This window comes from Cricetulus griseus, chromosome 7 (genome assembly GCF_003668045.3).
Source record: "Cricetulus griseus strain 17A/GY chromosome 7, alternate assembly CriGri-PICRH-1.0, whole genome shotgun sequence".
Classification (NCBI taxonomy): Eukaryota; Metazoa; Chordata; class Mammalia; order Rodentia; family Cricetidae; genus Cricetulus; species Cricetulus griseus.
The window spans coordinates 45,978,209-45,990,285 of record NC_048600.1 but is presented as its reverse complement, the minus strand read 5'-3'; the positions used below and the strand labels follow the sequence as shown (position 1 = coordinate 45,990,285).

The 12,077-nt window shown below is 45.6% G+C and overlaps 1 protein-coding gene and 1 long non-coding RNA gene across 6 annotated transcripts in view; one reads left to right on the top strand and one right to left on the bottom strand.

Annotated features, from left to right (window-relative positions):
* The window catches only part of Nprl3 (NPR3 like, GATOR1 complex subunit), a 39,347-nt gene that overhangs the window by 10,267 nt on the left and 17,003 nt on the right, over window positions 1–12,077 (bottom strand). For all 5 annotated transcript variants that reach the window (XM_027425154.2, XM_027425152.2, XM_027425153.2 and 2 more), the window contains 3 exons: window positions 10,147–10,300; window positions 7,810–7,891; window positions 1,098–1,235 (listed from right to left, as the gene is read on the bottom strand). In XM_027425154.2, coding sequence (XP_027280955.1) covers window positions 1,098–1,235; window positions 7,810–7,891; window positions 10,147–10,300 — 374 coding nt within the window. The remainder of the gene's footprint in view (window positions 1–1,097; window positions 1,236–7,809; window positions 7,892–10,146; window positions 10,301–12,077) is intronic.
* LOC118237757 lies at window positions 3,024–8,101 on the top strand. Its single transcript, XR_004770738.1, has 2 exons — window positions 3,024–4,466; window positions 7,683–8,101. It is a non-coding gene; the product is annotated as an uncharacterized LOC118237757 (long non-coding RNA).

The following is a 12,077-nucleotide window of genomic DNA, read 5'->3' as shown; positions in this document are numbered from 1 at the left end:
TACTCCCAACACCTGGGAGGCAGAAGCAGGTAAAGTCTTTGAGTTCAAGGCCAGCCTGGTCTTATATGGTAAGTTCCAAGACAATCAGGAAAGCAGAAAGACCCTGTCTCATGAGGGGAGAGGGGAGAAGTGTGTGTGTGTGTGTGTGTGTGTGTGTGTGTGTTATGTATGTATGTGTATGTATGTGTATGTGTACTCATGTAGTGGTAAAGTGCTTGCCTAACTTGTGCAAAGTGCTAGGTCCAACCATTAGTACCACAAAAAAGAAAAACAGGCAGGGGGAGGGGGGAGATCTTTCTAAAATAGGAAAATCAAAATATCCACTAACTATGAATAGAACTATGCAAATATGCAAGAAAGCCATTTGGCTTAGGGCACAGCTGTGGGAGGACTAGGCAATAAGTGCTCTGTTTCTGTCATTTCCAGTGTTAAGGAATGTGCCCAGGCCTTTTGTTTGTTTGTTTGTTTTCTTGAAACAGGGTTTCTCTGTGGCTTTGGAGGCTGTCCTGGAACTAGCTCTTGTAGACCACACTGGTCTCGAACTCAGAGAGATCCACCTGCCTCTGCCTCCTGAGTGCTGGGATTAAAGGCGTACGCCACCACCGCCTGGAGTACCCAGGCTTCTTTTCATCTCTTTTTTCTTCTTTGTAGTGCTGAGGCAGACCCCAGGGCCTAGAAAGTACTACACCACTGAGTTGTATTTCCAACCCAGCTTTTCCTTGCAGGAAATCAGTTAGTCTAAGAAATAACTTGGGTTCCCATGATTTCTGACTGAAATGCTGGTAATTACTGAGTGTACAGTACCATGAAGGCAATCTGCTAGAGTCCTAGCTTAGCCCCAGGCTGCCCTGCAGGCCTAGGTGGTGGGTGAGGCCCTTGGCAGGTTCTACTCACACAGACTATGCTGGGAGGGACCAGTAAAAACCTGGGATGGATCATTTCTGGGCAGAATTGGATGTAAAGTCATGTGTTTTTGCTAACAGCAAAGCCCTATCTGCCAACTTCTGTGGTGGGAGGAAGAGAATTTCTGGAACAAAGTAACCAGTAAAATAGCAGGCAGCCACTGACAGGAAAGGCATGATGGGGTTGGCTCTCACCGGATGGCTTTCAGACTCCGCTCAATAGCCTCAGGAGGGATCAGACTTGAAGCTGCATAGTGGATCTTGTGAGGCAAACAGAAGCTCACTTCCAGCCAGCTGTTAATGTGAAGCCGCACCACACCAGATGTGCAGAGGCTGTGAAGAGTGGGCTTGTTAGTTCAGCAGCCACCTGCCTATTTCCACTGGACAGCAACCTATTCACAGATGCTGGCCTCACACACTGCCCGTCTGGCTAGAGGAAAATGCAGATGGAGATCTCAGGAGTAAGAGAGCATCTCTTCCAATCTCAATATATGTAAGAACATGCGCGCACACGCGCGCGCGCACACACACACAGACACAGACACAGACACACACACACACACACAGACACACACACACACACACACACAGTTTCTTTTTCTCCGTCCCTCCCTCCCTGGAGTAGTGTATAATCCAATCAGCCTGTCAGGGCTAAAGGAAGCTGCTTCTGTCTCTCCTGGAAATTCAATGTAGCAGAGCCATTGGCTGCCTGCCTGGACCCAGCAGATAGATGCATCCTCTGTGAGAAGACCTGTCTTGAACACCTGATGCAGACCCAGGCCCAGGACAAGACCTATTCCAAAGAGAAGAGATGGATAGAAGAGGAAGCTGTCAAGTCCCACAGAACATTACTGTAAGAGGCACAAAGCTCCTACCTTCACGTACCTTGCTGGTGGTGAGTGCCACAGGCACATGTGTTGTGTAGCTTTCAATCAGAGGACACACAAGTGACTATCTGTCCCAGCCCCAACATTCTACCACAGCAAACCTTTTACCCCACATTCTCAGTGACTGACACATAGTTACAGCTTCAACATGTTCAGGTCACACATGGCACCACTGTCCCCAATCACTTATTTCATACAGCAGCTCAAACCATCAATAAATCCTATGAGTTCTACCTGCAAGGACATTAAAACTCCAGATCTCTTCAGCACTACCAGGCCAGAGCTGCCCAGATAACCAGCACCCGAGAAGGTACCCTGGTCCACTTTCCTCATAGCTTCTACCTGGGCAGTACCATCCAAGGTCTTCCAACACAGAGAACCCTGTGTCCTGCACACACTTTCTGTTCTCAATTCCTGCCCCCTCACTCAAGTCTAGCCATTCTCAGGACCCTGGCACTTAAATTTTGCCACAGACTGTCTTCCCAAATGCCTTATGGCTTTCTCATCACTTCAATCTCAACTGTCACATTCTCAGTGAGGTATTCTGACCCATGGCACCTGGTCCCACCTTCACTCTGACCCCTCACCCTGTACCCATGTACTCACGCCCACAGGATACTACCTGTCTGCTACCTAATGCTGCTGACACCATGTCCCTGCAAGGTTTGCACTGGCATACAAAGCACTCATGAGTAGCGGGGAGAACCCAGAGTCAGACAATAGTCTTCAGGTCTATATACAGTGTTGGCAAGAAGTATGTTAGCACATTGCTGCAGTTATACAAATGACACAAAGGAAGAAAAGCAACTGCGTAGGCAAAGCCCCTGCATGAGAAGGCTGCTTCTTGTCATCCGCCCCAACCCAATCAAGCTCACCAGGCAGGTAGCCTCCTTCATCCAATGTAGGAAATACAACCCAAAGCTTCATGGTAACTTCAGTTCTCAAACAAGTGCACAGGACACATCACTTGGGCTCTTTTTTTTTTTTTTTTAAGATTTATTTATGCTGGGCATGGGTGGTGCACACCTTTAATCCCAGCACTTGGGAAGCAGAGGCAGACAGATTTCTGTGAGTTAGGGGTCAACCTAGTTGGTCTACAAAGCGAGTTCCAGGACAGCCTCCAAAGCTACAGAGAAACCCTGTCTCAAAAAACCAAAAAAAAAAGAAAGATTTATTTATCTATCATGTATACAACATTCTGCCTCCATGCCAGAAGAGGGCACCAGATCTCATTATAGATGGCTGTGAGCCACCATGTAGTTGCTAGGAATTGAACTCAGGACCCCTGGAAGAGCAGTCAGTGCTCTTAACCTCTGAATTTCTATAGCACCTTCCCCCATCTTGTTTCCTTTGCAGCCTCCTACCCAGAAGATCAGCCAAGAAATACTTTCTCATCACCACCCACCCTGCTGCTATTCTCAGCTCCCAGTATGGGAAAGGCCAAGAATAGGGCAGGCCAGCAGTTCAAGAAGGTGTGGCAAGAGTTCTTCCTGCCCAGGTCAAAGGTGGAAATGTTTGGGTGGGAGAAACTGTGGGAGAAACTAGGTCCTTGCTCCAGGCCAGACAAAACACACTTTTCTTTTCTCTTTTCTCCTTATCCCCACTTGTTTTCCTGAGATAGGGTCTCTGAATGTAGCCCTGGCTGTAGGCTGGCTTCAAACTCACAGAGTCCACCCACCTGTCTCCCAAGAGCTGAAGTGAAGGTGTGCACTGCCATGCCCACTCCTTTTTTTGAGTCAAGCTGACCTCAAACATGTGATCCTCCTGCCTCTACTTCCAAAGTGCTGAGATTCTCAGCATGTATCACAATACACCTACGAGGACTATTATAGCCTCTGCCCTGAAGCCTCCAGCAATAAACCAAGAGCCCTAAGCTTCTGAATTTCCCCAGAGCGTTACCAGGAACTCTAGCCAACAGTTTCAAATGCAAAAATTAGTCTTTTCCTCCTTCAAGCAGGGACTGACTGGGCAGTAGGGAAAGGAGACATGGAAGAACACATCTGTGACTCCTCACTCCCCCAGGATCCCTGCAGCACTGACTGTTCACCATGGCTTCTAAACATCTACGTCTGCTTCTCCCAGGGCCTCAGTACCACTGAGGATAGGTGTAGGGATGGGCACCACGCTGTGGCTGAGTCTAGAGGGCAACAGTGGTTTATAGGCCCCCAGGGAGGAACAAACTAGATGGTTAATGAGTGTCAAGATGTGGGTCACAGACCCAGGCTCCCTGAGGAGGTCAACACTATTGGTCTCTTCTAGAAATGGGCCCTAACTAAGCATGTCTGAGTGCAGTTTCCAGAGCTGTACCCTTCTTTCGAATGGAAAGCTCACAACCAACCTTGAGAAACCACCTAAGGAAACACTGCATCATGATAAGCTCTCAGCATCCACACAAAGATGGGAAAAGAAGGGCAAGAGTGGAGAGGATTACAGTGTGCTGCATGGAGTCATTCCCATGCAGACACTAGCCAGGCTCCTCCAATCAGCTTAACTCATGGTCATAAAGGGAAGAAATAATAGGTCCTGTTTTTGAGCTCTCTTATTTAGGGTATAACACGGGGTAGCTGTTGGAATCAGAATTAAAAGCCAAGACTCCTATCATTTCAAACATAGCTGATTCTGCTCTACCAAGGATCTCAGTGATGCTGTGACAACCATCTATTAGGTGCAACTCTAAGTAAGTACTGTTTCAGGTTCCTAGGGTACAGCAAGAAAGGGCACAAATTACAACCTTGCACTTGGGAGAATCTTACTCTGGCTGGCACTGAGAAATACAACTTTTAGCAAATTGTATAAACCACAGAGTTATAGGGAAAGAGGCACATCAGAGACTTGTGTGACAGTATAGGCCAGGCTTAAATGCTAGCTATGGGCATGAGGGAAACTAGGGACACATTAAGGCCTCTATAATACCCTCACGGCTCAGGTGTCTCTGCCATCCACCATCCTCATGACAGCTGACTTCGAATCCCTAGCCGGTGGCTTTCCCTCTGAATACTTTATACTGAGCTGCAGCCTCTTTACAAACTAACCAAGCAATGGTGTGGAGACACTGGGCGCTGCCATTAGGAGTCCCCTGAGGACCAGATAAACTTGTGGACAAACCTCTGGAGTACACTGGGAGAATAGGTAGCATTAGAAATGTGCCTGCCCATCTTTAGCTTCTAGCTCTGGGGAAAGTCAGGTGAATCCTTCACAGCAAGAAGACAGACCAAGAAACACTAACATCTGCTAAGAGGAGGAAAGAAAAGGGACTGTCCCTACTTCTATAATCTGCATTTCAAGACAAAACCCAGGGTCTGCACCCAGAGAGGTTTCCTGCTAAGCTTGTATTTCTATTTGAAGGTATTTAACATTAATTATTTAGTCTGAAAACAGTCTGCAGACAAACACTGTCCCCAAGCTTATCCAGCCTTCACAGCACAAGAGCCCAGCCCTTTCTGCAACAGGAGATAATGCTCTGCTAGAGCCCTGCATATGCACACCATGACTGTACAGAGCACCAGGATTCTATGGTCCACACCCAAGATGAGCCCTACACAAGCTTATCTCACTCCCCCACTCCTCAGCATGAGAAAGAATGCCATCTCCTACCTTTAGCTAAGAACCTCACCTCAGCTTATCCTTTTCCTACTCTGAGACTCTGTCATGTGTGCTGTGTGTCCTCTGCCCCATGCAGTTATAGGTGGTAGGATGCTGCACAAACCAAGAGACAAGGGTGTGCTTCAAAAGTTCTACCTTGAGACTTCAAACAAAACTTTACATATAGGTTCATCTTTTATGAAATGTGGACTGTAACTCTCAGAATACTCAAGAGGCATCTACAGACTTGCTCAAACAAACTTTACATATAGGTGCATCTTTTTTGAAATATGGACTATAACTCTCAGAGTACTCAGGCAACTACAGGCTTGCTCTTGCTCTTGAGCCATCAGCAGGGCTGCCAGCACTACCTGCTTGGCCAGGCCTAAGACAGCATTGGCAAGAGCTAAGCCTCCTAGACTCTACCACGGTCCCTGTTAACTTCAGAGACTCACTCAACAAAACATTTCTTCACACCCCAAGGAATTTATACCATCATTTCTCCTACCATTACACACTCCTTTAACCATCAGTGGATGAGCTATGCAAATGGCTATGTATAGAGAGTGAAGGGACATCCTTGGCCTATTGAGGGATGTAACCCAGGGGTCACATGAGATCATGGAGTTCCATAAGGAGACACAGGTACTGAGGCAGTCAGGGTGACCTCCTAAGAGATTCCAACTTCCAGTCTATATTCACAGACACTTAGGGAACTCAACTATACCAGAACTCTGGCTTGGGTTAAAATAGTAAATCCAGAACAATTCTGTTGAAAAGATGCTCTCAAAGCTCTATACCAATTAAGCCCACAACTTCCTGTCTTTTAGGTCTTCTCTGAGAGACTTTTCTCAGGACTCTAGCAGAAACCTGCTGTCAGGAGACAGCTACCCAGCCAGCGTACACTCAGTCACACCTTTGTATTGCTGAGGAACAAGACCTCAAGGCCAACCACAGACCTTGTGGGATGAGGCTTAGGGGGAATCAGGCCAAGAGGGCTACTGGGCAATTACAGAACCGTGCCAATACTGGATAGGGGTGGGAACAGAGGAGGTTACAACTATCACATCTTGCTAGAGAACTGTGGTTCTCAGCCTCCCCAGAACAGGTTCTAGGACCCAGGACTGGCTGGTGTAGGAATTCACCTGGAGGAGTGAGACTCTGTGTACTAACAAACAGGGTATCTGGCTAGAAGAATCTTGAATAGCCTTTCTCAAATTCCTGTGCTCCAAATTGGTCCACTAGGTGGCGCTGTGATGCATCAAGCCCTGAACTCTGCCTAGCAGATGACAAAGCTATATAGTCTTACTTACTACAACTTTCCACCACAATCCCAGTCCACTCTTTTTTCTTTAGAAACCTGAAATCCCTGGTTTGTTTTTTACTTTGTTTTTTAGATGCCATGTAGCCCAGCCTTGTCTACATAAGTGAGTTGGTTCCAGACCAGCCAGGGTTATATAATGGAACCCTGTCAAAAAAAAAAAAAAAAAAAAAAAGAAAGAAAGAAAGAAAGAAAGAAAGAAAGAAAGAAAGAAAGAAAGAAAGAAAGCCAGACAGTGTCACACACATGCAATCTCAAACCAACCTAGACCATTTAGTGAGACACACACACACACACACACACACACACACACACACACACACACACGCATTTTAACAGAGTGTTCAGCCACCGATATAATCAAATCAACATGAGGCTTCCATTGTGTCCCCAATACTTGCTGACCCCATATAGTCAATGTCTCAAACTCCAGCTCTCCTGGAGCACAAACTATCACAGTCAACTCCAGTTCTACCCACTGAATCTTGATTTCCTCATATGTGAAGAGGGAGCTGTCAATGAGGCCCACCTCAATAAAGGTGACAAAGAACTTGGCAGTAGGTAAGCTCAATAAAATGTCAATTTTAATGGTTGAAAAATATTTTCGGGCTTTTGTGTATAATCTTGGGCCAAGCTTCTGTTTTTGTTGCTTTAATAATTTTATTTTTATTTTGTGTACATTGGTGTTTTCCCTGCATATATGTCTGTGTAAGGGTGCTGAATCCTGGAGTTACAGACCGTAGTGAGCCACCATATGGGTGCTGGGAATTGAACCCAGGTCCTCTGGAAGAGCAGTCAGTGCTCTTAACCACTGAGCCATATCTCCAGTCCCAAGCTTGTTTTAAAAGGAGTCTGGAGTGATGAGTCCCTGCTAAGTACACAACACTCAACGAAGGGGCTGCCATTTGAAAAATGGACACCAAGATGGTTTCCTGAAGAGTGACCACACAGCTGTCCCTTCCCTAACCTTCCTTGTCCCTGTCTCAGCAGAGCTCCACAACACACACCCCAGAGCATTACCCAGCCTATGGCAGCATTGTCTATAGAATGCTTCAGCACTGGAGGCTTAGGAAAGCTGACCCAGGAAGAAGAGATTCAACAAGCATGGCCGTCTTACCTGTCATAAGCTTCTTTGAGGTCCCTAGCCAGCTTGCACTTGGGCAGGATATGGTGGAACGGGGACTGAGGACCTTCGTTTGCTACAAGAATCACAACAGATAAGGATTTACAGCTTCCAAAGCAAGAAAACATGCACAAGCCAGAACAAGAATTATCTTTAGAACAAACTCAACATTAATAAGTAATGTTAAAGCAATGTTAAACTAACATCAAGAAACTCCTTGTAATCATCATCATCATCATCATCATCAATGTATCCCAGATTCCTGTAAAATAAAAGTGGACTCACACTGATTTGTGAAATTATTTCTATATAAGATACCTTTATTTAAACTTGTCACTGGCCTATACAACCTTGTAGTAACAGAAGCAACCCATTTCACTGCCTCCCATGGAAGGAATGTCTCTTGGCTCACTGGACTTCACCTTCTGTTGCAGTGACTGGGTAGGCCCATGCCATATCCCACTCCTCTTCCCATACTTGTATGCTAATGAGATTTGTTTTTATGACTGAATTGTCTTTTATTAATCTTCATGAATCCCTAACAAAATATGCATAATTAAATGAATGTGGGTTTTTTTAAATATTTAATTTTTTAGCAGATTATTGTTGGTTTTGGTTTGTTTCTTTCCTTTTGATATAAGGCCTCACTCTGTAGCCTTGGCTGGACTAGAACTCAGCTCTGTAGACCAGGCCTCAAACTCACAGGGATCCACCGGCCTCTTCCTCCCAAGTCCTGAGATTAAAAGTGAGTACCATCAAAGAAGAGGAAATAAAATTTCTGGATTGTTTACTATCATATTTATAATTAACTAAAATAGAAAATGTAAGTGTTTGGTTTTTTTTGTTGTCATTTTGTTTTTGGGTCCTGGAGCTGGAACCCAGAGCCTCACATGTACTAGGCAACCACTCTACAACCATTTCCAGGTCCACAATACAAGTGTTTTGTTTTGGAGACAGGGTATCTCTATATAACCCTAACTGACCTGGAACTCAGAGATCCACTGGTCTTTGCCTCTTAAGTGCCAGTATTAAAGGTACACACCATCTTAGCTGGGCAGTGATGGTATACAGCTTTAATCTCAGCACTCAGGAGGCAGAGGCAGACAGATCTCAGTGAGTTCTAGGCCAGCCTGCAGCCTGGTCTATAGAGTGAGTTCCAGGATAGCCAGAGCTACACAGCAAACTGTCTCCAAAAAAAAAAAAAAAAAAAAAAAAAAAAAAAAAAAAAAAAAAAAAAAAAGTGTATGCCACCATACCCAGCTAATTTTCAAAGAAAAAAGGTAAAATTTTTACTGAAAATATACTAGAACCAGGCGGGACTTTGTTAATTTGTTTTAACTTGATCTAACTTCTGTTCTTCATTCTTTATTCTATAGCTGCTAACCTTAGGGAAAGGAGGCCAAGGTTACCAGTTTCTCTCCTATGTTTGGTCCTTTGGGCACACTAAACACTACAGTGTCTGTCAGCAAAGATTATTTATTTCTTTTTTGTTGTTGCTGTTGTTTTGGTTTTTTTTGGTTTTTCGAGACAGGGTTTCTCTGTGGCTTTGGAGGCTGTCCTGGAACTAGCTCATGTAGACCAGGCTGATCTCGAACTCACAGAGATCCAACTGCCTCTGCCTCCCGAGTGCTGGGATTAAAGGCGTGTGCCACCACCACCCAGCAGATTATTTCTTATAACTGGTTAGGGGATAGTTAGATTCTTCTTCAATTTAAAAGCCAAGTATGGAAATCACCTATTTTACCAGCAGGATGATCTAAATACCCCTCCCTGAGTTTCCCACTCCAGGCAATCTGTCTAGCAGAACCAATGCCAGGCAGAGGCACCTGTCCTAGGTGAAAGATGATTATATAGTGTGGGGGGGCAGTATTTCCTATAGATATCATTTCAGACCCATCCATATATAAACCCCCGAGAAGAGCCTTCCTGTGACCAGCTCAATGTGAAGATCCTACAACTTCTCTGGCCAGTTTCTGCTTACTAGCTGTTGTAAAGACTTCCTCTCCAGTGTCCAGCTCACCAAATGCCAAAGCTTTGGTTAGCTTCTGACTGTTCCATTGTGATATGGGAGAGGCCCTTGGAGGCAGAAAGATTCTCTGTACTCTCAGCTTACCCCAAGTCCACAAAGAGAAATGCATGCGATCAAACCTGCAATCAGGCAGTAAGCCTGCCTTTCCTGCATAGAGGGTCTCTTTAATAGTGTCCTGAAACTAGAGGGCAAATTAGGAGCATTATCTGCAATTGCCTCAAAACAAAGCATAGTGACCAGCGGGTCCTCTGGAGAAGCCATCAGTCAGCCCAGACCCATGCTCACCAGGCTGCTTCACTTACCGTCAGCCATGGCTGACACCTCATCCTGAAGTGCTAGGATCAGCTTAGCCTCTCGAGTGAGGTACTGGCAGCGGCGCTCCTCATGCTGCAGGACAGTGGCAATGCGCCGGGACAAGTTATGTAGACAGTTTATCACTGATGGGTCAGCGTTGGCCTGCATGAGAGAGGCCAAACAGCCAAAATATGTATACAGAGACACACAATTTACAAGGAGCTAATACATGTGTACAGCAAAAGCACAGACCATGAAAAAGGCCCTCTCCATTCCTTTCCACTAGGTTCCTCCTCATAGAACTACCTTCCTGAAGTCCCTGTGTGTGTCTGCAGCCTACCTACATAAATGCTGGCTGACACCCCATCTTCCAGTCTTGGGAACAACTGTCTAGAGGGTTGCAGAGATGACGCTATGAGAGTCCTCTATAAGGGACACACATTCACATTATGCTAGGACTGTTCAGAAAAGCTAGGGACAGCTAAGGGCACAGATCCCACCCATCTGTTATGTGATCTGGGTCACAGGTCCTCATCTCAGGAAGGACAAGCAACTGAGCAGAGAAAACCAGTCAAACACATACAGCTCAGAACAGAGGCTGCCCTGAGCAAAACCTTGGAGGTATCTGTAATCATTGCTGTGCACTGACCATTTATGAACATGTCTGGTCTACAGTATAGAGGAATTCATTCACAACAGGCCATACTGTTACAGAACACATAATACAGAAGCATTGTGCTGTTTTCTAAACTTCTGTCAGGGATGAGTTCTTCCTAGCAAAGAAGACCCAAGTTAACCAGAGAGTACCAGTAGGCTCCAGGTCCATGTCCACCACTCCCCCCCCAACCCCCAGTGTCCATTGTGCACCCACAATGACTAGGTCAAAGCACCACACAGAAGGTTCTCAGGTTAGCAGTGTCCCTCATCCCTCTGGAACCTATCAGAGACCACAGTCAAACAGCAGGTGTACACACCCAGACCTAGGGTGGAGCAGGCCACTGTGGGATCTATGGAGATGCTTGAAGGAGCAGATAACTGAGCCAAACATGACTCAGTGTTCCTAGAGGCCACCAGGACTGCTGAGTAATACTTTGGGGTACAGGCTTAGAAGGGAGAGGGACAAATGGCAGTACTGATTAGGGCCTCTGATGCTGTTTTCCCATCCTGTGTATTTTCCAGGTGACCCTGTGCCTATTACCTTTAAGTTAAAATCTTACCCAGACAACACTCTGTTTACCTGGAGTTGGAGAGATTTTCTATATTCTCAGTAACTCCCATCTTTACAAAAGGAACTTGCAACTGACTCTGCAGGCCTAAGGCATCCCCTGAACATGTCCTAAATGGACTGTTTTATAGAGTATGCACAAATGCCTCAAAATAAAAATACACATTTAGAAAGAGTCTGAGTAAAAACATTTCCACTAGAAAAGAAGTGAAAAAATAATCTTAGACACAGGTTATTCCTCTGAGAAAGGACTGAAGTCACAGGTGCATCTTACCTTCTGCTGGAGGTGCCACTAGCTGAGGCATAAAAGCACCCTACATCAGCTGTTGGGGACCAACTGTTTGAGTTTCCCATTTGTGCAAAGTGGTTCTTACCTCCCCCCCTCCCCCGAATCCCTGTAAGGCTCAATGACATACACTGAAGGGATATCTGGTATCTCTTGTTTGCATGGGCTAACACCGAGGAAGCTGACACTACAACATGCCAGACTTTAATAGGAACGCTTACAAAGAGCATACTTGTAGCTAATGTGACAGTTTATCCCTATAATGCCAGCACTTGGGAGGCAGAGGTAGAAGGATCAAGTTCAAGTCTACATATGAAATTTGAGGCCAGCCCAGTCTATGTGACACTATCTCAAACAAACAAAGTGAACTTCCACAGTACAACATAGGAAGCAGCCCCAAAGTGACCATGTCATCATCACTCATGGGG